This window comes from Pungitius pungitius, chromosome 12 (genome assembly GCF_949316345.1).
Source record: "Pungitius pungitius chromosome 12, fPunPun2.1, whole genome shotgun sequence".
Classification (NCBI taxonomy): domain Eukaryota; kingdom Metazoa; phylum Chordata; class Actinopteri; order Perciformes; family Gasterosteidae; genus Pungitius; species Pungitius pungitius.
In genome coordinates this window covers 2379611-2402841 of record NC_084911.1, presented here as the reverse complement: position 1 = coordinate 2402841, position 23231 = coordinate 2379611, and the positions used below count along the sequence as shown (strand labels likewise).

Below are 23231 nucleotides of genomic sequence, written 5' to 3'. Positions count from 1 at the left end.
ACATGTGCTTTGATAGTAGCTGCGTATTCAGTGGTAAAGGTAACGTGCTTTATGACGTACGTTCCTGAAGTACACATCGATCAGTAACAGGACAACTTCAGCTGGGTTTGGTTGTTTTTAAATGGTTTGGCGGGGGGGGGGGGGGGGAGGATATTTGTTCCTTGATCTCAAGTTTTAAGCCTTTTGACTTTCCACCATACGCGTTGAAACAGTGCCTCTAAAAGGCCTCCGTTTCCTCTGAAGCCCTCCCCTCTCCCTCTCTCTCTCTCGAGGTTATACAACTCAAGACTCCTGTGAAGTATTCTGTTTTTAACTTCAACTTAGTCATCGAGTGGCTGCTGATGGCTTTAATGAACCGAGTTCATTTCCATCCCGTGAGCATCAGATGCGGAGAACAAAGCCGATGAAACCGACGAGTGGCGCCTTTATTCACATTAAAGGCCATAAAACAGCCTTGAGAGGCTTTTATTTAAATGTACATCCCCCTCTCGTTTTACATTTTGTGAATAATCCGATGATCTGTTTGCTTTTTGTCGAATAAAGCCGGCCCGCTTTGTTTCTTCCTTCTAGAGTGCGGCTGCAGCTGCAGGAGGGAGACGCAGCGGATCCACGCAGTCCAACAAAGAGCTTTTCCCTGTAAAGTCTTAAGAATCTAACCAAACAAAAGAGAAGATTATGCCGCCTGTGCGGCACTTTAAACACAACCGGCTTCCACCGGAAAACAACATTTTCTCATTATTAAGTCAAATGGCAATTCACGGCGACGGCGGGACACCTCGTGGAGGAGCTTTGCGTCCAAATCACAAAAGCGCTCATTTTCCTTCGCCTCGCGTTCGCCCGCGGCCTCTCGGCGGAGCAACCTTCCTCCTCACATCGACGTCCCATTCCAACTCAGCACTTTCCACTCAGACCCGTTTATCCAAAACGGTCCGACGGCTCACTCACGTTATGTTATGTCCCGAGCCGAGGAAACACCGGAGATGATGTCTGAGGGGAAGAAGGAAGTCGAGGAGGCGCCTCCCAAAGATCCGTGCACGACCTCTTGCCCTCCCGCCTGCGTCGCCTGCAGTGGCAGCGCGTGGCGAACACCTCGTCTACTCTATTACCAGGTCCTTCCTGCGCCCCCCCCCCCCCCCCCCCTCCCTTCCTCCCTCCCTTTTTCCAACCACACCGCTGGAGGCTAAATGCGGCAATCAGACAAAGCCATTTACATCCCAAGGCTCCTTCAGCCTAAAGTGTTTCTGTCCGGAACTGGTAAAAACCTGACGGAGCAGGGACGTCTCAGAAGGCCGGCGCGTTGTTTGCAGAGTTCTGAGACAACAGGAAACCGTTACAGCGGTGCGAAGTGCGGGGGGGGGGGGGGGGACGATGCCTGAGACTTCTTTGATTTTGTGGATTTAAAAAGGGAAAAGTCGGGGAAAGAAAACGTTTCTTGGCGAAAAACAAGCTGTAACTAGACGGTGAAAGGTCAGGCGGCGGGTGGTTCCCGTTCATCCTCCTCCTCCTGTGGGGAACAATCATTCAACAGAATATTTGATTTCTAGAATGCGGGCTAATTTTCTCTTTTCATATCATGAGCGCGTAGCAGCCTTTTGGCGTCTTGAGAAGTAAACACTTCATGAAGTCAAGTGTCTCCAACGCCTGTCCTTTTTTTTCTTTCTTTCTTTTTCTTTCTTTCTTTCTTTCTTCTCCTTTCCAAACACGCTCCGGCTCATTTTTTTTTTCTCGTGAACAACCTGGACATCTCACCGCGGGACGCCGTCAACACGCGCGACTGATCGGGCCCGGGCTCTGCGGACTCCTTCGCCGCACTCGACGGGGCCCGAGATGAGACGCCAGGCAGATGGGAGGCAGCGCCGCCGCGGTGGGTCTCGTCTCGCGGCGTCTCGCGGGGGGGGGGACGGTGCCCGCGGACTTCGAGGGGGATTGTTTGGAGTGGTGGAGGCGTCAGGAGAATAAAATGAGATGCATCTTCAACGCTGTGTGGTAACCCTGTGAATTACAAAACAAAAGCTTATTAATATTACAACATTCACAGTTATGGAAACAAACCCTGCAGGCTGGGGGCTGCTGAAAAATGGGATAGTGCTTTATTTTGAAAAATTGACTTTGAACACGAGGTCGAGCAGGGATTCTGAAGGGCTTGAACCAAGGGATTGGAAAATTGATTTTATAGATCAGTACTCAATCCGAAAACTACCCAAACTTCATCCAACAAAACTTGATTGGCCAATTTTTGAGAAGAAGCCGTCACATAATGCAATTCATTCAATTCCTAACCTCTATAAAACAGATACAGTCACATGAGGGCCACGGATCATCGCCATTTCTTGTTCCGCTGCAAATGTGTTATTTAAAAAAAAAAAAAAAAAAAGACTTGTTTGCCGCTTAATGCCACGGATAAATACATCTGGGATTGTTTCCCCGCTGCAACGAGCAGCAATTAACGGGAGCGTTTGTCGCAGAGCGCGACGTGGACGGAGGAAACTGCTGCAGGACACGCGGTTTTAGTCGCTCGTTAATTGGGGGGCAATTAGGGGGAAACGAACCCGTCAGGCTGTTCCGTTTGCAGCTGTACGGAGCAACGTTACATATCCGTAGATCCGTTGGAGAGAGTCTCTTCAGTCGAGTTTTAGAAAACGTTAAAAGAAAGATGCTCCGAGCTTCAGCGGGAAAATGTCCTGAGAATAAAAAGGTTTTGGTCGAGTAATATTACACAGTAATTGCTCTACAAAAACAACAAGTGTCAACAACGGATACTGTCCAACATTAATAAGAGAACACTATGAAGGACACAAGTGGCAGCAGCCAGCGGCGCATCGTGCAATTAGCACCAGCAGAGCGGCAATTAGCGGCTAGCGGATGCTAACGCGATGCTGAAAGGCGTCCACTCAGCTGGGATTTAAACCAGCAGCCACATCGGACGCCTCCGCTCGGGGTTCCTTTCCTGGAAGTGGGATGAAGAGTTGACTTTAACGCGGGGCGAAGGCAGCGGAGCAAAATCTCCACCGATAACCTGAAAGGATCAACGCTCCTTTGCTGTGGTTTTTATTTTTAATGAACAATGAATGTTGATATAGTCCACAGAAAAAGATAATGCAATATGGTAGAAACCTTGTGGACGTACTGGTTCATAATTGCTTTAACATCTGCTTCAATGTGCGGTAAATATGAATTATTTAGCATTTTTGTGGGGATTTATTCCATTTAATAAGACTGAAGACAATTTTTTTCCCTCTGTTGGTCCGCGCTGATTTTAATCCCAGTACGATGCATCTTAAAATGTTTCTTATGAAAACGATTACTGGAAACAGAAACGTAAAGTCTTCCTCTCACAAACCTGTGACCCACTCTACACGTACATGAATGGATAATTCTAGATCAAATGGACTAAATGTTTAGCACAAATGCTTCCTAAGAGCAGCGTTTGGTTGTTATTGAACTTTGATGCGATGGAAGCGTCGCCTCGGGGGACAAGTTGCAAGTTGTTGTTGTTCAGGAACTCTCGTTTCCTCCCAAATTCAGAAGGTAATCGAGCCAAAAGCATGAGCACAATATCACACCCGACCCAAGAGTCTTTATTTCAAACCCACCAATACGCTACGAGGGAAATCATGAGGTTTGCACAAAGGATATTAAAGTCTGCAGGCCAGACACGAAACACAAAGTTTAACTTGGTTTTACAGTAATCGCTTCGATTATGTCTAAATGTATTTTTTAATATCAGTAATGAATACAAATAGGTTTGTATTCGAATTCATCCAGAAGTTCAAATGCATGAAGTCATTTATTGAGAAATTTAAAATTGTGTGCGAGCTGATAACGTCCTGCAGCGGGTTGCAGATTGGTCACATGCAGGTGGAACCAGCCGTCATCCTGAATCACCGCCAACAAGGGTCACGATACGTAAGAAAGGACAACAAAAGCACACAGAGAATCTAAAAATGACACCGTGAAAGCACCGCCGGTCAGGACCCCCCCCCCCCCCCCCCCCCTTCGGATCCGAGTTATCTGCTCGAGGAGAGCGGTGACAACGTCCTACGCCCACTTCGGGTTGGGAGAAGGTTGAGGAGGGAGCCTCTGAATGCAGACCAGCAGGCTGACGTTTTCCCAAATCAATGCGTCTTCACTTGAATTACGTCCCTTTTGTGTCTCAGCGGTCAAAGAATAACCATAAAATTGCCTCAACCCCCCTCCAAAAAATGTTTTTTAAAAAGGGCATTTTGGAACATTTCGTGCTTTTTCCATTTGACGCTGAAAGGGGGGAGAGAGAGAGGGAGAGAAAGAGAGGGAGAGAAAGAGAAAGAGAGGGAGGCGAGAGATGTGGGGAACAGAGAAAAGGGACCTGACTCAAATGATTCTCACAGTGTCAATGCTAATAACGGCCTACAGTCAAATATTAACGGTGCAGACTCTCCACGTCTCTCAAAGTTTAGAAATGTAATCGAGGTGAAAACTGCTCAACCAGAGTGAATGTTAAGTGGAGTTAAAAATCAAATAGACCCTCAGTTTTACCTTCCAGGGTCCACAATTACATTGATTAAAAGTGACATTTCATTCCTTCATAACTTGCAATTTTGCTTTCTGTGCAACAACGTCAACGTGCAAACAACAAAGAGCCGTGCACAAAGCTAGCAGAGTGTGTGTGTGTGTGTGTGTGCACGGCTCACCTGTTTGGATGAACACAGGATCCCATTGAACCAGATTTTCCCGCTTCACAAAAAACCTGAAAGCCAAAAAATAAAAATTAAAGAACAAAAATCAATGAGTGTGTTCTGCCGACTGGTCCGAGGAAATCGATCACATGTGCCTGTCTCTATCGGCCCGGAGCACATAGGCCAAAAGTAGTGCCAACTCATAGGGTGTGGAGGTGAGGATTAGTAAATGGTGGCCATGGTAACCATGGGAGGAGGCCACGATGTAAAACGACTGTCTGAGGCGTACGTGTGTGTGTGTGTGTATTTGCTGTCGGTCCAATAAGGAACCTCCTTCCTCCCCCCCGAGCGCTTTTCTTGTATCGACCGAGTTTCTCTGAATTAAACGGGGAGCCCACGCGGCGCCATCGACTGAAGAGTCCAATTTCAACGCGGTTTGGGTTATCGCCATGACAGCGAAGCCGTATATAAACAGTCCTTCAATCATCTAGAGGTCACATTTTAAACCAGGTATCGCGTTATTCTGTGGACCACCGGCATCATCATATCTTTGCCCAGCGAGTAATAACGTTCTGCTCTGGAACAGCCTGTCAGAGGGTCAAATATATGCCTCTTATTTATGGGACATCAATAATATGGATGTTCCATCTGCAACTTGCTCCTTTGATTAACTCGCTTTATTCGGATCTACTCTCCTGGGCCCGTTTCAGTTCCCGACCGCGATCGATGGCCCTTTCTGTTTATTAAACAGTCACGTGACGCGGCGGCGGTAGTGGTGGTGGTATTTTTAGGGCGGTGAGCGATCGTTCATTGCGCCGCTCGTTCCAGATCGCGTGGCGAATCCTTCACGTCGGCTGTAAAAAAACAAAACGTCACCCTTTCCTTCAAAGCCAAGCACACACGTCTCGGAGCTTCTGGTCTAACGGAGAGCAAACCAAGCAGGACAATGACTCTTCATTTAAAATAAGAAAATCATGAGACGACGTGAATCCAGCTCCTCTCCCGGAAAAAAGCCACAAAGGCCACAAACCCCCCCCACGTGTCGACAGTGATTGTCAGTTACAGTCAACGTGATGGATTGGTGCGGCCCGGCTGGATTATGGTTAAGGCGGTAATTTACAGCAATAAGCACTGTTTTTTTTAATCTAAGATCTAGGGTTTTACATGTGGAAATGGTGCGCTTATTTTTACAGTCAATTTAGGAGCTCCAACGGTTTATGACTACTGATGCTTTTAGAGTTCAATCTTACAACAAAGTGATCAAATACTATTGCTAATGCTACATTTTTTTTTTAAAAGGTCAATCTAAACTTAATTTGTAGTGAGACCCCCCCCATTCAACCCGAACACCTGACACTCAGGTACCATGTTTTCATCCTGCCCGATTCAGGCGTCCACGTTGGTTGGCCTGGGAAATACGAACTGCTTAGTTTCTGCGTAATACGCAGATTCTGATGCACGGCACGCGGGAGGCAACGGGGTCACCGCAGAACACGCACATGAATGTTAAATAAAACCGTGTGTCCACATACACACACACACACACACACAATAAAAGAGCAGGAGAGAGTGGTGTGTCACTCGTCACGTCTCCGGTCCAGCTGAGCTCCTCTTCACCAGGAGACGAGACACTTCAATCAGTCAACTTCTGCGCCGCGTTGCACTGGAAGTGAAAATAATGATCCGTGCTCACGTTGGATGTGAGATGCGTTGATGACAAAAAGGAGCTCACAAACAAACCGCTTCCTCTTTCATAATAGGACCGTAATTCATTAAAAAATGTTTTTCATGTTTAACATTTTATACATTTTTTCACATGGTCCCGGAAAAAAAAAATTGCAATTAGATAAATAAATGAAGCGAAACGACGAATACGGGACAAAATATGATGAGAAACAAAATGAATCAAAGTGTTTCCTGGGAAAACGACACATGGATCCGTTTGCATTCAAAACCACTGAATTCAAAATACATGCATAAAATCACACAGCACGCAGAAACATATTCAAATATTATGCAAAGCAGGTGGAGACGAGGCGCAGGTGTGTACAGGATGTCTCTCCGCTGTGCAGGTGTGAAAAGACAAGGACGCGGCGACCTGCACGGAGGTCGTGGTGCGGAGACGACCTTTTCATTCGGGCTGCCTTGACATCGGGGATTTTTCACCATTAGCGGTCCATTAGCTTGAGTTTAACACTCTAGAGGCGGTTAAACAGGGAGTCACGTGCTTGTACATTTCTAAATGTGAGGAAATCTGCTGAATGGACCGAGCGTGGTGGTCAGGTGACCGTCTATTCTCTGCTGCGTCTTCATACAAGTCAGGTGGCGAAGCCGTTCCTGGTCCCCCCCCCCCGCCCCCCCTGTAGCCAACCTGCACAGCTAACATTAGCATGCCACGCATATGCACGCGTGCGTACATGCATGCATGCATGCATGCATGCGGCAATGTACTTTCCACTAACCGCAGGTTGGACATTGAAGCACGTGGTCGCGTATCGATTGGTGATTCTGATTGGAACGCAGCTGCAGATCAATCTGTCAAACTAAGCAGCGCTGATAACATATATATAAACTTTGTTCGGAGTGTTAGAGAAACTTATTTTCTGTGCATCTCCTCCGCTGGTAGTTGATTAAAATTTGACAACGTGTGACTATCAGAGTTCTCCTGCAGCACTGACATTCCAGCACGAAGGAGGTTTGATCCCCCTCGTTACTAAAAAGCTGACGCAGACTTTTCATTTCCTAAATTTCGGTTCGGTACATTGAACACATCAAAACTCCAGTTAATTATGTGACAGCAAACATGTAACACGCCTGGTGTTTCTTCTTCTTCTTCTTCCCTCTTTCATCATCTCAGCAACCTTGAATAGACCCGGCAAAACATCTAATGGCGCCCTCGGGAAACGAGGTGCAGAACAATACCAGAGTTCTTATTTCCCAAGTATTGTTTCTCTCTTTCTTTACTTCTTCACGTCACCAGAAGACCACGGCGGGAGATGTTCTTTCATCGAAAAAAATGGACGACTCGGGGCGATTCGGAAACAATGTCGGTGGAAACAAAAGGGACCGAGGCACAAAGGAGACGTTTTCAAGATGGGGGGGGGGCTCCGAGGCAGCAAAAGGAACACCCAGGCGGCAGAAGATGAGGCCATGGCGAGTTGTGACGGAGCAGACGGGACGGGGACGGACACGTTCCGTCCTTTGGAGGACGTCTCCCCCCTCGTCTTTGCTCGGTCTCCCGCGGCGACGCCGGGACGTGGAAGGAGTCGCTCTGCGAGCGGTGAATCCCAAACACTTTCTCTCCCTCCCTCTCACGTCGTTCACTCGGGTGGAGTTTTAATGGGTTCCTGGGGCGATGCGGCGAAACAGGAACCGTCCCAGAGCCACACAGCACAGAATACATTAATACAAGCCGACTATTCCCCCCCCCAGAGGCTCTGGGTCTATTATCCTGTTGAGAGACACGAGTGGGACGAGTGTTTGGTTGTTTGTTTTGATGATTGTTGTTGTTGTTGTTGTTGTGTTGTTGTTCGACACTCGCAATCCACACCCTCTTGAAACCGGCAAGTCCTACGCGGTAAACGCAGGATCTCTGACAAAATAATATGAATATTTAAAATCACAGCTTGAATCCACATAAACTCTGAAAAGAAAAGAGAAAGAAAAAAAAGCATGGTTCCGTAACAATGGGGACGTGTTTTTCCTGTAGATTCATCAACCTCCCGCTGCTCCCCACTCCGACACAATCTCAGATGCTTTGCCAAACTGTGCTGTGTCCACCCCCCCCTCCTCCTCTTCCTCCTCCTCCTCCTTCTCTTCCTCCTGCTGGTGGAAGCTTTACACCTTCCAGGAAACCAAACAAGTCAACCACAACAACCAGCGGAGCCGCATGGAGGCGCGCCGGCCCACCTCGCTCCCCACGAGGCCCCCCCCCCCCAGCGCGCCGCATCCTGCCTTCAGCGGCTCTGCAAAGATTAATGAGCGAGCTCCCCCCCCCCCCAAATAAAGGACTCCTTCTCCCCCAACGCTTCCTCCCTCGCTTTCTAGAGTCATTACCTGAGATGTGCAGTGGGTGGAACATTACTTCAAAGTCTTGGATTCCGTCAACGTGTCTTCGTTCCTATAAATCACAGCCCAGCTGACTTCCACGAGGGGGGGGGGGGGGGGGGGGGGTGGGGGGGGGGGGGATGGTCGACGGGAGCGACTGTGCGTCTCGATTTCAAAGTCTCGCATGTAAATATGTGGAACAGTTACATGAAGTGAGATGTCACACAATTAGCCTTTGCACCATCTGTCTTCTGCCCAGTCACCAGTCCCAGTGGTGTTTCCTTTCAAGCAGACCGCCCCCCCACCCCGGCTCCCCCGCCCGTCCCGCGACAAGTTAATTAAATGGAAAACAACACTAAAAACGTCCACATTTCTGCCTTTTTGAACACTTAAACTTAAGCTCAGCTGTTGCCTCTTCTGTAAAGACGTGATTCACTTAGCGATGAAAAGGCTTTTTCACGCTTTGTCTGAATCATGAAACAACGTTTCTTAAATGCAAAAAGGTGAGAAAAAAAAAAAGCCCCGAAGACGCAGTGGAGCCGCAGAGCTGCAACAACGTCGCAGTCAAATAGAGTCCAGTTTATTCGCCCAAAATCACGTTCGCGTGTCTGAACGGACCAACATCACGGGGGGCCTGGGGGGGGGGGGGGGGTTGTACTTTGCGACACTGATCATGTAATCGCAACTTCGCCATCTCAGATCTGCCCTGGGACCCAAGTCTGTCACCTCTGCAAAAAAAAAAAAAAAAAAAAGACATCTGTGAGCTGACGTGTGATGTTGAATTTGGGTTCTTGTGGCTTTAGATGGTTCCACAGAACACAGACTGAATCCCTACAATCAGTCGACACGACGTGAATAAAATCACCTCAGTGTGCAGAGCTCAACGCTGAACGTATGTTAGAACGGCATCGGGGGCTCAAGGCGCCACGCGGCAGCAGCGGCGCCGTCCACCTCGATGGCGGCGGGCTCCTGCAGAATAAACCCATCAGTACCTTATTAACAAGACGAGTCGGATCAGCGAAGCTCCTTCGTGCTCTTCTACGGATCGCCGGCGATGGCGTGAAGCGTGGGGAGGGGGGGGGGGGTCTAAAAAGCTTTGAATAAACAGAGGCGCCCTGACGGTCCATCTGCGTCGACCCAAGTAAACAGCAATTAGGCCCGGTTGCTTCACCGAAGCCGGGAGAGGAGGGGGGGGATCCGGGCCCCCGTGTTTGACAGACGTTCCTCCCACGGGTCACCTGAAGGGAATCCAGATCGGCAGAGAGAATGTCAACAGAAGGTCATCAGCGTCCACGTTCCACGCTCGCCCGGTAAATGTCAGGCCCGACCTGTGCTTCGTGTCCCTTTTGACCCGGCGCCCCCCCCCCCCCCCTCCCACAACAATGCTTCAACACGTTTGCAATAATGTTCCTGACATTATTTGGGTTTTTTTTCCTGCAGGACCGACGCAACAAACAACAGAATTAAGCGTGAAAAAGTCGTTCCTAGCGGGGGGGATCGTTGTCGGGCGAAGGATTCGTTTTGGGGCGCCTCCAGGGGGGGGGGGGGGGGGTCATCTGGCGGATTGGCCGATATTACGCTCGCTTTCATTTCCTGTCGCGGCGATAACGGCGAGGAGGAGACGCGGCAGCGAAACATTACTTCTTTTTTAACATCCATCGTGAGCTCCTCCCACTTTGGGTCTTCTGCGGTGGGGGGGGGGGGGGGGGGGGGACTCTGACAGCAAATAGAGGAATCTGTACATGTGTTATTCATAATAACCTTCAGCCCGTCCAACAGGAAACTAATCGCAGCGGTTTAAGAGAGTTTTTTTTTTTTTGTGCTGCAGATTTGTTTTGAAAATTAAAATTGAGTCAATTACAGAGAAATCTCAAGTTCTTTCTCTTTTTAAATACTAATATTTGGATGTGAACCTGCAGCTGGAGAAGAATGAATTAACCTGTGAATGAATCATCATTCATCTCCAGTCTGGCTGCTCCGCTCAGTGCAATTAACATAAATCCCAGAGTAATTTAGAAATAATTTGAATCTAAATAGCAAAAAAAGTGAATAATCAACAAGCGATGAGAGGTAAAATTGATCATCTGTTTGCATCTTTCCGCTTCGGCTGCTTCCGTTTATACCAAACAATCCTCTTCGGAGGTCAGTCTCTGCGGCTTATTTAACCAGGAGGCGTGAATGTTTCATTTCTTACAGCATTACTCATCACTCCGGAGACAGAAAGACCAAATCGCAGCCTTGTGAATTCATTCATTCTCTTCCTTTTGCTGCCATAAATGCTAATTTGATTAAGCTTCTAGTTTTCATTTTGTGGCTCAATCAGACTCCAAAAGATCCAGTTACGAGCAATACGATACGTTGTCGGTAATATGAGGGAGTTTGTTTAAGTGTAATTTACCGTTAGGTTAATAGACGCGTAAATTCAGACCGAAAGGCCAACTGACTCGATTGAATTACAGAAAGTGCAATGTCTTATTTGTATTATCTAAATTCACTTAATCTTAAAAAACAAGTACGATACAGATGCATAATCTCTTCTCAAAAGGTTATCTGCGGCATTATGCAGCATCCTCAACATCCTCCCGTCTGGTCATCAATCTGTGAACGAAACAGCGGCCTCACGGTGATGGGAAAGGTGGGTCGAACCAAAAGGGCCCAAACGCCTGTAAATAAAACACTGCTTTCTATCTGCTTCTTTTTATTTTTTAATTTCAGGGACTTTAATGAATAATCGCGGGATGAATAAACTATTTTTATGGACTTTTTTCTTTGCATATAAAGCAACGTTGTTGCCTCCTGTGGGCAACAACGTTTCTTCCCCCCCCCCCTCCAAGAGCAGCAGATGGTTTAACCCACCATCAAACAAGGTTAAACCCCAGTAATTGCATGCTTTTACCGGGGATCCAAAGACTTTCAGGTAATTATGTCTAAAGTGAAAACCAAGACCATCATAATAACAAGTTGAGGGACAACTGCTGTGACAAAAATCCTTTCAAAAAGACAGATGAGTGAATAAACTCGTCAGCTTTAGAGCAGCCTAATTCTGCCGAGTGGCTGGAGCGGCATGAATCATGACGGGGCTTCAATATATTATCATAATGAAAGAGATTAGGATTTCTTCGATTTTAAGAAAACTTCGTATAAAAAAGGAAAACACTGACATTCATATACTCAAGAGTTTACTTTTTTTTTTTTTTTTATTGCATGCAGTGCGGTGAGATCTGCATCTTTTGATAGACTTTTAACTTCCAACGTCACATTTTGTGCTATGTGAGCTCCGGTCTACCACACAACTTTAATACATTGATAGTTGTAAACTATCGATGGTTAAAAAGGGGATTTGAGAATCAATAAAGTGTTTATAGAGATAGAACCGTATCGATATTTCATCAGTCCTCGCCCGGACTCTTTTCCTCGAGTTTGCAATTAAGCAGCATTTTTGTTCCCTCCAAACGTCAGGCCGTGTGATTTAAGGCGGGCTCATAAAGCGGCTCCTAAAGAGTCATCAAGGAGCCATTTTCAGAGGTTTATGTGACTCAAAACATCAAAAGTGAAGCCCAGCCAACACTGTAAAACAAGGACTCCTGTAAAGTATCATCTACTTGCCTTTTATTTTGAAATACAGTGTTGTATTTTTCAACTTGTCAGAGACTTAATCAAGTAAGAAAAATTATGTTTTATAACAGGCTGTTATTGATCTCACTTTGCCAACAATGGAGGCATAAATTTGCCTAAAAAATATATATATATATATTTGAACATGCACAAGAAAAATGGCGACTGAAGAAGAGAGAGCAAGGGGCTCAAATACGACGTCGCTAATAAAAAAGGAGGCACTGAGGCACACATGTCACCGTTAGACAATGCTGCGAATCCCTCCACAGGCCCCTGTGACACGTCAAATTCATGAGTGGTGTCTTCCTTGATGCGGCTTTGATAGGAAACGTCCTCTTATTCCATTATTCCATCGCCGGTGGTTCTGCGCGGTGACATCACCGGGATCGAATCACCGGGATCAGATCACCGCCAAACAGACCGGGGGAACAAAGCGAATTAACGGCCCCTTTCCAAAGTGTCCAACACGGTGATTTAGAGAAGACCCATAAGGGGAACTCCTCAGTCTGCCCGAACGGCCCGAGACTCTGTATCGGCCCCACCTGGACCCGTTGGGCCCCCCCCCCCGCCCCGCCGTACGCGTGTCTCTGCATTAGCTCGCCCCTCCATAAGCTCCCAGTGGGAGAGTGATTACGTACACTTCAACGCGGCTGACCAGCGCGGATTCATCAGCACGAGCGCGACTGGTGAATCGCTTCCCGCAGCAAAAAGCCGACGGGCCGCGTGGACCGAACCGACGGCGGAGAAGACGGGGCTCTCATGGAGCGTCGCGCTGAAGATGCTTTGGATCAGGACGGATTTGCCGTGGCCGCTGTGTTACGTCTGCAGGGAAGGGGGGGGGGGGGGGGAAAGAAGAAGAAAAAAAAAAAAAGGCTGTGAGCCTCACCGGTGCCTCAACAGTGCCCCCTTTTGATCAACGTCATGAAGCAGAGCCTCTTCTTGAGCTCAGGTCTGAGGTGGTTGGGGGGGGGGAGGATCACTGTGATGCCCTCCTGTACAGGCGGGCGAGGAAATACCTCTCAGCCGATTCCTTCCGGCTGGCGTTTGGCTTCAAAGTCAGAACGTTGCCGAACACGCCGGCGAGCTCCTCCCGGAGTTTGCGGGCGAGGATCCCGTCCCAGTATTTACAAAGCAGCGAGCCGCCCGGCTGCAGAACCCCCTCGGCCAGGTCCGTCAGAGACAGGCACATGGCCACCAGCCTCTCGTGGTCCATCTCCCGGAAACCGCTGGCGTTGGGCGCCATGTCGCTCAGGATGACGTGGGCGCGGCCGCCGGGGAGCAGCTCCCGCAGCTTGGCCCGCGTGGCGGGGTCGGTGACGTCGTGGCTGGACAGGAAGTGGGCGCCGTCCAGAGGCGGTATGTTCAGCAGGTCGACGCCAACGACCGAACCGCGAGGTAGCGCTGGATCTACGACGCAAGAAAAACCCGTCAACTGGCTTTTTGACAGGAGGAGATTGTTGTCAAATTAGTTTTGGGGTAAAATAAATGAACATTTCACCCCCCCAAAAAAATGTTTGACCTAATAAACATTTTGACTTTTTTCCCAAAAAAAAATTTCAACCAAATATTATTTTACTTTTGTTCCATAACTTGTCAATATAACCTACTTTTTCCCCCAAAATATTTTTTTACCAAATTATTTTCTTTTTTCAAAAGAATCGTTTTTTTTTTTTATTTGGACTTTTTTTCCCCAAAAACAATTTTGACCTAGAGTTTTTTTTTCCTTTTTTTGTCAATGTAAAAAAAATGAAAACTTTTTTTTCCATTACATTTTTTTTACCTAATATTGATTGAATTTTTTTCCACTAAATTTGACCTAACATACACTTTTTGCAAACATTTTTCGAAATAAACAAAAGGCAGACGAAATAAAACGTAACGTTATTCTGCAGAGTGCAAAACAATAACAGTGCTTCTCAAAATTCCTGACACAACCCCGTCCTCCAGCATCACTAACGGTACCTAATTATCAAACTTTTCCACCCACAAATGACTGCAGTCAGGGGGATCACACCTGCCTCACCTGTCCCGGCTGAGTTGACCCTCTGGACGGCCACCTGGCTCCAGGCTCCGGGTGCAGCTCCGCAGTCCACCACGCTGCGGCCCGGCTGCAGGAGCCGGAACTTGTCGTCCATCTCCAGCAACTTGAAGGCGCTCCTGCACCGGAAGTGCTGCGCGTGGGACGCTTTGACATACGGGTCCTTGCGCTGCCGCTGCAGCCAGCGCTGCTCGGCGGGAGTCTTCCCCGTCTGCTTCTTCATGAAGCTCAGGGAGCAGTGGAAGGGTCTCCTCTGAAGGTAGACGCACCACATCACTCTGCTTACTCTGCTGAGCCGTGCAAAGGTGCACGTGGAAACACAAGTCACCGTTGGTTCCTACTGTGCATCATTATTATATGTCCCCGTACTGCAAAACATAGAGGACACTAGTTCCTATCTGGAACATTCATGTTTTACGCTTTTTTATTTTTTTGTAATAATTCATTTCCATGCATTCAAACTCATCCCACCTACACTACTGTATTAAAATATGTTTTCAATGGAGAGAACATTGACGCCTGCCTGACGTTGATCCGACCAAGACGTGCTCCTGTGCGTCAGCACGTCACCCGACGTCCTCCTATAACGCCGGCACGTCACCCGACGACATCCACGGCGCTGAGCGCGGGAGCAATTTCAACGTGAGGTCTCGTTTCTGAATAACATCTTTTTTTCCCGCCGGCTTCTTCTCGCCGCAGAATTTGAACAGGTGAGGATGACTGACCACGCGCATCGAATGGTGCGTCCTTTCCGGCTTTGTTTACCTTGTGGCCACGTGACTCCCCAGGGGCGATGCCGAGCTCCAGCAAGCTGCTGACCCTGGTGCTGGTGGTCCAGCCGGGCAGGGTGCTGCTCGGCATGAAGAAGCGAGGGTTCGGGGCTGGGAAGTGGAACGGCTTCGGGGGCAAAGTTCAGCCCGGAGAAACCATTGAAGATGGTGCGAGGCGGTGAGAACCTTCTCGCCAGGTGGTGTGTGGAGATGCAGTCCACAGCTTGAACGACAACAGAGCAGTCTTTATGGATCCATCATTAATAACACAGAAAAGCAATAGCTTCCCATTAAGTTATGTGCTTTTAAAAGGTTTATTAAGATTTTTGCATTTTTTTTATTTTTGCATTTTCAGAGAACTGCTGGAGGAAAGCGGCCTCACGGTGGGCGCTCTCGAGAAGGTCGGAAACCTCACGTTCGAGTTTGTTGGTGAAGCGCAGCTGCTCGACGTCCACGTTTTCAGAGCTGACCACTACAACGGAGAACCAACCGAGTCAGAAGGTTGTGTGACCTCTACCGACCCACAATGCACTGGGGAAATAGACGTTATTAACAAGGATAGTCGCAGAAACATTCGGTTCAGGGATAACAAAAAACATGTGATCCGAAAGAAAATTAAGATTTTTTGCTTTTGGTTCCCCTTAATCACGACTTCCTTTTTTTTTTAAATGTTACCTCCAAAACTTGAGACCTTCTGAGGAACAACTTTCGGTTCAACTTTTAAAACCACTTTGACCACATTGATCCTTGGAAGCAGACTGAGAGAAACACATTTTCAGCGACATGACGGCGCGCAGGGGGGGTGTTGGGGGGGTTATAAAGACTGCATGTACACAAATGCAATGAAGAGGCCCTCAACAGAAGGAATGCTGTGTTTCCTGAGAGTTTAGTCAAGGTCGACCCCCGGGTGAAGATTAGAGACACGACGCAGCAGAAGTGCAGCACTCAAATGAAGAGGTCGAGAGAGGTCACTCTGCAGAGGGTTGAAGACATGGAAGGAAACGTGAAAATGTGCTGAAGTCGGTGGGAAATGATGTGGAAGTTTTTAACGCAACGTTTGTCTTTGACAAGAGAGGAAACAACAGATGAAACTGTGGAACTGCAGGAAAGGATGAGCAGGAATTAACCTTTTTGGGGAGAGATGGTTCTTCAGAGATTGTTGAAAACACGGGTGTTTTAAAATGGAACAAGTTTGGAGGGTTGATGGAAAAAAAAAAATGAAAAATGAAAGTGGCCAAAGAAAAGGTGGTCTAACGGGTTAGTAGATGATCAGATGTGCTTAATCCTTAGGCGTAAGATTGATCCTTTCCTCCATTGTCTTGTAGAAATGCGGCCTCGGTGGTTCAAACAGGACGAGATCCCTTTCAGCCAGATGTGGGCCGACGACAACCTGTGGTTCCCACTGCTGCTCCAGAAGAAGAAATTCGTCGGATACTTTAAGTTTCAGGGTCACGATGTGATCCTCAGCCAAAGACTGGAAGAGGTGGAGGACCTGTGAGAAGAACTGCGTTTCACAGGACTTTCACGAGCGTGACAGCGACAGGCGTCGGCCTCCCGAGGCGCTTCCTTAAATGCGAAATAGATCCCAGCGTTGCCCCTTAAGTTCAACGGTTTACAAATGACACATTCCACTCTTCACACACCCATAAATCAGTCAGAATGAAGACGGACAGAAATATACACCCTGTGATTTTATTTTCAGGATAATAGATTTTTGCACAATTCAATATTTACAATATCTACAGTGACAGTCTTATTGGTTCTGTGCAGGTTGGCTCTACGATTTCAGAAGCATTTGTTTGCACAGTTTCTTCATGAAATAAATGTTGAGTTTTCTGACGTGCTTGATGCCCTCAGTCCATTCAGCCTCACTCAGTTTGACATGATTTCAGCTTGTGAGCGGCACCTTGTCCCTTTTGATTTTCTTATACATCATGGATCAGGATATATATATGTATATGAGCATGGTTGTGTCTCAGTAGAAAGTCTAATAGCAGAAAAGAATGCTGCGTTATGAAACTCATTTAAATTAGTATTTATCCAACTGTGAAAACAAGCCTCCATCCAAAAAAAAAAAAAGTGACATGTTGAAAAAACAGCTTCAAGTGATCATTAAACATTTGAATTCAATCTGCAGCAGCCCTGGGTTCATATGATTGCACTTTGGTAGTAAATGAATAGTGTTATTAACATTACACTGCTGGTGCTAAATGTCATTTTTAATCAATATCAAATCTGCCCTTTGTGGTATTTTCAAAATAGTTATACAAAACATCTTGGAGTAAATTCAAGCAGAGGAAGCAAATATGTTGGTCTACATAAAAGTAAACATTGTAGATGTGAAACGAATGGCACAATTGCTACACGTATAAGACCTCATGTCTGTATCAAAAACACATGGTCTAAAGTTATTTCAGTCAAAAACCTTCACGACTGCAGATGCAAAACAATCCCGTCCTTTAATAAACCGAAGCACGGCGTCGCGCTCTTCCAACCATCTTAGCGTAGGAACCTTCTAAACGGGTTGGAAGGTGCTTCGGGATTCCCTGGTGGAATGCACGGTGCGTGAAGGAGGGCTTCTCCGTAGCTCAGTGACTTCCTCTGCCTTCGGGCCCTCAGGTGGAAGGCTCCAATCGGTTGTTTCCACCGAAGAGACACCCGAGCTTCGGCTCGAGTTCATTCCACACGGCTCCCATCTGCAGAAGAAAGCAGGAGGTCACGGACCCACACGTTTAAAATCAAACTCACCGTCCTGATGCCATCGCGGCTTACAAGTTATTCTCTTCAGGAAACATCACGTGAAACTAACCACGGGAACCCTCTCAAACTGGTGCTATCTTGGAATTTTAGGTAGAAAAGATGAGGAACAGATAAATTCATGTGAAATAAAAGCTACAACATGAGAGGGTTTCTTTTCCACGAGACCCTCCACCAGCATCGGCCTCTTTTGTGTTGCTCCAAAAGCCAATTTAAACCTGAGCGAAAGGGGTCCGCGGAGGAATGATTTCCAGACGAGGGGGGGGGCCTCACCTCTCGGTGTCCTTGGACCTGGGAGTTAACAAAGGCCCCCAGAATGTGGGACGTGATCGGGAGGTAGATGAAGATGAGCTGCGTCTCTTGGTGGAGGCACAGCAGGGAGAAGTAGTTACGCAGCTCCATGGTCTGAATGGCGTTCTCTTGCTGTTAATGATTCCAAGAAAAAAAAAAAAGCAACAACTATCAGCTTTAAGGGCCAATTCAGACTTTAGTTTGATACATTTCACAAAGCCTCTTCTGTGATGTAATGATCAAAAACTCCTCACGCCTTCAGTCATTCAATCCCGGCTATTAACCGACAGAAGAGTCCTCTGGGCCCCGAAAACCCACAATTACCCATTAAAAAAAAAAAACGCTTTTGCTTTTGACAGCGTTTTGGGAGTCCGTCCCGAAAGAGGAGGGGAACCCATTGATCACCTGAACGATGCGCGACTCCAGCTGCTCCACGGACGCCTGCTCTTTGGGCTGCACGGTGGCGCTCATCATCTGCCTCTTCATCACGCCGTACTTGTGCAGCGCCCTCTGGTGCTCGTGGAGGACGCCTTTCTCGTGCCGCTCGCAGAGGTCCTGCCGGGGGGGGCGCAGGTCGTGACATCACCGCGATAAACTGAACCGGGGATTTACTGCGACTACTCGTTGTGTGGCCCTCAGAAAACGGGAGGCTGACTCACTCTGTACGACTGCAGCAGGTCCAGGAAAAGATTGAGTTTTTCCACCACGTCGTCCTCTTCCCGTCGGCCCTGAGGACACAAGCAGAACGGCGTTTAGCGCCCCGGCGGCGTTCTGGGGCCCGGGAGGGGGGGGGGGGGGGGAGGCGGGGCCTTACCTGCTGGGCGGCTTTGTCCGACAGCACGGCGAACTCCACCGACAGGCTCTTCAGAGAGCGCCGCAGCGTGCCCCAGGTGCTCTGTGAGGAGGCCAAGGAGGGGAGAGGAGACGCGTCGGAGCCCAGAGTACTGACGGAGAGGAAAAAAAACACAGAAGAAGGTTGACCTTCTAGCGGCTCAGCCGTGTTTCAAACAACCGTGAAGAGAAACGCGGGATTTGGAATCTCGTCAGCATTTGTTTTCCAGCGAAAGACTTTCGTAGCCAGCGATACCAGTAAATAAAAATGACAAAAAACACCTGAGCTCTCTGCCAAACATGAGCAGATCCGTCGCGTTCTCCTTGGAGCGCTCCGCCATCTTCTCGGCCCGGTCGCGCAGCTTCTGGAAGCTGTTGTGGATATTTCTAATCAGCTCCCTGCTGGTGGAGAACTGAGCCTGGATGTCGGCCGGCAGGTACTCCTGCAAAGCAAGCGCCGTCCTTTAACAATGGGGCGGGTGGAGGGGTGTAGGGGGGGGGGGGGGGGTTGTGAGGACTTTCCTCCACGCACACACGCGACGAACCTTCGCCAGGGTCGCGATCCTGTTGGTCATGAACTCATCGCCCGTTTTCTTGTAGGTGTCACGCAGCTTGGCCTGAACGTCCTGTTTTTTCGGAGGGTGAGGAGAACCGGAGACGGTGAGTAAGGGGGGGGGGGGGGGGGGGGGTTACGGGAGGCGCTACGTACAGAGCCGCTGAAGGCGAGGAAGGTCTTGACCAGCTCGTCCTCTGAGAAGAAGGGGTGCCGCGCCACCAGGTTGATGAACCTGCCGAGAGCGCGCCTCCTCCCCTCGATGAAGTCGCGCTCGGAGACGGAGGTCAGCACTGTGGACGGAAGAGGAGAACGCGGCGTGACCAAAGGGACCAGGCAGGTGGCACCAACCCGTCTCAGATCAAAAAGGGGGAAGGTCAAGGGCTCCTCCTCTCTGCTCGAAGCTGCTCCTTGCACAAAACAACTAGCGACAAATGGTGGGTCATGCAGGCAGCAGCTCCATCTTACTGACATTCTGATAGAATTGTGCCACAATATGTCCCTGTCAACTTAAACTGATAACAACAATCGATGATGCTGGTTTGTACTACCATCTTTATCAAGCAAAAACAACTAGAAGGACCTGGATATTCACGAGTGACATTCAGGGAAGCCGATAAACCCAAATGTTCCAAACAATGCAGCGAAAACACGCATGAGGTCAGAGGGGAAGGTGCAGGAAAGGCAGAAACAGAGGAGCACTCTGGTGGACGAGGAGAAGACGGAGTAACGCACCTCCCTTTAACATCCTCTTAGGCGGCAGCGCCGGCACCACTCTGTAGGAGAACCTCTGCAGCAGAACCTCGTGGAAGACGTCGAAGTCATTGTAGCGCCGGTAAACCGAGATCTTGAAACGCTGAAAACCAGAAGAAAATTACCATGAACATCCAAACAATCACTTCGAACGTACTTGACACCATAAGGGGAGGTCCGTCTGTTCATCTGGAACAGGAGATGAAATGAGTGATGGAGAAGGAAAGAAATAACTCAAAGCAAGACACTGGTTTTCCCCACAGTGGGACTCGCGGGGCCTCCTTGCCTGGCTGGTGACCTGGTACTCCACGTGTTTGAGGAACAGGCCCTTCTTCTCCGGGATGAGCTCCACCCGCACCGCGTCTCTGCCCAGCAGGTTGTCCAGCGTCTGGGACAGCGTCAGGACGTCCCCCCGGGCCGGCTGCATCCTCAACTCTGCGGGGGGGGACACACACAAAAAAGCGCCACCGGCTTCTCGCGTTTCATTCTGGTTCCACAGTTTCGATCAAATCGCTCCCATCGGAGAGCAAACAAATTGCCCCAACGGTGGAGGAATGCAGGCGTTAAAAAACCGACCCGCTACGTGTCTCGCTCTATTTGTCTTTTTTTTTTTTTTTTTTTTTAGATAACACAAGAGTCGCGCGTGTGCATTCCATGGAATCGAAAGCTTCGTGTGCAGCGACACAAATGCAGAGAAGCTGGTTCTCTCGCTAAGGGAAGGGGCCTCCAGCACCGGCCCCCGCCTGGAATAACAGAGAGAGCCTTAAATAATGACAGAAGGTTTTGGGAAATGAATCCCGAGGCCGGCATAATGGATACCTCTATGAAAACCAATGGGGCTCGCCCACTGGCACCAGTGGTGGGGGGGGAGCAGGGGGGGGGGGGTGTAGTTGTATAAAAATACTCTCAAATGTTACTTTAGGATCATTGTGATTGCACGCTGTTTAAAGCAAAAACATCTGGTAATGAAACGTTGAGACTGAGCGGGTCAGTAAAAGGGTGAAGACACTTGTTAACAGCAGTGGGGGAGGGGGGGGGGCGCTACTCGTCAGGCCGTCAATGTCACAGACCTTGTGTGCGGTTCTCCTCCAGGAAGGTCGGCGGCTTTCCTTGCTGAGCGAGCGCTTTATATATCGAGCGACCACTTGCTGGAGAATCCCTCAGAGGGGTCAACGCGCTCGGCAACCTGAGGAGGACAAAGGCGGCGTGAAGCGAAAGGAGGCCCGCGGGCCTTCTCAGGCCCGGGACTCCAAGTTCACACTGCGGTTTGCATTCCTCTGCGCAACAAAAACAACCCCAAAAAAAACGACCTACTCAACCATAAGAACACACTCAGCTGTGTTGGGGCGTCAGCTCATGTCTCACGGGAGGGACTAAATATGACAAACGGTGAATAATACGAACGTCTGCTCGCCCACACTGAGTTTCTGCAGGCCAGCTGTTGACGAGACATTCCACCTGTGTGACGCATTTAATACGAATAAGAAGAAAGAGTGTGTGGACGGGAAGGACACCACCTGTAGAAGTTATTCTAGCAAGCTGCCTAAATGACAACCTTCCGAATGGGGATATTTAATGACTTCATGCCTGTTTTGTCATTACAGTTGTGAAACACCCACTATGCAGCATGCCCTGTAGTTAAGTGTGAGCCTCGGAATGACTTCAACCTGCAGACTCTCTCATCCGTCCCATGGACAGCAGGGCGTCCTTATCACCTCTTATCAGGCGACCGGTTTTTATTTCCCATCACATGACTCGTCGTTGTCACCAAACCCATCGCAGCGTTGTGCTCTGCGATAGTTTAGAGGCGCACAGAAACAAGACGACCGCACCACACCGTTTTACAGAAGAAAGCAGATGAGACAAAGATGTGAAAGTTCTAACTGATACTCTCGTCGAAGGACTGCGATTTTCACGTGGCAAGGGGGGGGGGGGCGTTTCCCCCCCCCCCCCCCCCAACACAGAATTATCTTTAACAGTTGTATTTCTACTGTGGATCGTCGAGCATCAAGAAAACGTAAACAGGCGAATCGAATTAACGCCATCCACGCGCCGAGGGGGGGCTTAAGATGCGGCAACATCGTTTTTGAGATCTTCATGTACCCAAAAGTTCTCACCGGATCGCTCACGTTGCGCCTCCACCGAACGGAACCGTCGAACGCTTTTAAAAACGCGTTTGACCCCCCGCAACGGCAAAAAACAACAACAACAACAACAACAAAATAACAACGTGATTAGGGAAATGATGTGGCACCATTTGCGCCGAGAAGAGAGTGAGAAGTTCTCGCACTGTACCTTCATTGATCGCTCCTGCCGTCGCTCACACGGTCATGTGAGCGCAAGAGCACCTCCATGTGATTTCCTGCAGGGAAGGAAAAACAAGTCATTTATTTCTTAAAGTTGTAGTAGGGCGCTGGTTAAAGTCCAAGTGTGGAGTGGTGGTGTATAAACGGACACTTTGCACGCACTTGCAGCCAATGAGGAGGGTGTTTTGTGGAGTGTTCTGAACGTTGTATGTTTTATTAAGAGGTAGAACCGCTGCTGCCTGCGTTTGTATCGAAGCAGCGGAGTCAGGTAGATTCATGTCGTAGCTTCAATAAATAATCCGATCAATATCATTTTATGATGAGCTTTTTTTCTTCACGGTTTAACTTTTACTCATTTTAAACATGATTTTATATTCGCAATTTATTCAACTGAGGCTACTAACTGGTGTTGCTTTCAAATGCTCCTCGTATTTTTCACTCTCTATATTTATCATGACAATGCGGTATGTTCAGACCCTGAATACCACCTATAAGAGTATTCATTAAAGTATATCCTTTGTGTTTTCCTTTTGCACAGCATTTTTGTTGATATGAGAGCCACCAATTGTCATAAATCACCGCCGTCTCGGTTGAATTCACGCCTGCAAAGTAGTT

The 23231-nt window shown here is 48.4% G+C and overlaps 3 protein-coding genes across 12 annotated transcripts; 1 reads left to right on the top strand and 2 right to left on the bottom strand.

Moving 5' to 3' along the window:
- Positions 1-1192: 1192 nt before the first annotated feature.
- On the bottom strand, positions 1193-14715 carry mrm2 (mitochondrial rRNA methyltransferase 2). Of its 4 annotated transcripts, XM_037475287.2 has the most exons (5): positions 14341-14715; positions 13334-13724; positions 4671-4726; positions 1750-1992; positions 1193-1504 (listed from the first exon to the last, which is right to left on the bottom strand). In XM_037475287.2, exons 1-5 carry the CDS (start codon positions 14627-14629, stop codon positions 1491-1493), a joined length of 993 nt encoding a protein of 330 aa, XP_037331184.2. In that variant the 5' UTR covers positions 14630-14715; the 3' UTR covers positions 1193-1490. The 4 variants fall into 4 exon arrangements, with proteins under 4 accessions (XP_037331184.2, XP_037331183.2, XP_037331185.2 ...); XM_037475286.2 differs by having other exon boundaries at positions 1193-1992; XM_037475288.2 differs by lacking the exon at positions 1193-1504 and having other exon boundaries at positions 1933-1992; positions 13204-13724.
- nudt1 (nudix (nucleoside diphosphate linked moiety X)-type motif 1) lies at positions 14619-16808 on the top strand. The gene is made up of 4 exons (XM_037475294.2): positions 14619-15065; positions 15144-15303; positions 15481-15626; positions 16451-16808. Exons 2-4 carry the CDS (start codon positions 15149-15151, stop codon positions 16621-16623), a joined length of 474 nt encoding a protein of 157 aa, XP_037331191.1. The 5' UTR covers positions 14619-15065; positions 15144-15148; the 3' UTR covers positions 16624-16808.
- snx8a (sorting nexin 8a) lies at positions 16796-23023 on the bottom strand. 7 transcript variants are annotated; one of them, XM_062565776.1, is made up of 13 exons: positions 22779-23022; positions 22606-22672; positions 21381-21496; positions 20597-21053; positions 20293-20413; positions 19714-19850; positions 19550-19630; positions 19287-19447; positions 18988-19117; positions 18833-18901; positions 18579-18728; positions 18156-18305; positions 16796-17821 (listed from the first exon to the last, which is right to left on the bottom strand). In XM_062565776.1, exons 4-13 carry the CDS (start codon positions 20735-20737, stop codon positions 17741-17743), a joined length of 1221 nt encoding a protein of 406 aa, XP_062421760.1. In that variant the 5' UTR covers positions 20738-21053; positions 21381-21496; positions 22606-22672; positions 22779-23022; the 3' UTR covers positions 16796-17740. The 7 variants fall into 7 exon arrangements, with proteins under 7 accessions (XP_062421760.1, XP_062421763.1, XP_062421762.1 ...); XM_062565779.1 differs by having other exon boundaries at positions 20597-20781; positions 22606-23023; XM_062565778.1 differs by having other exon boundaries at positions 20597-20745; positions 22606-23023.
- Positions 23024-23231: the final 208 nt, after the last annotated feature.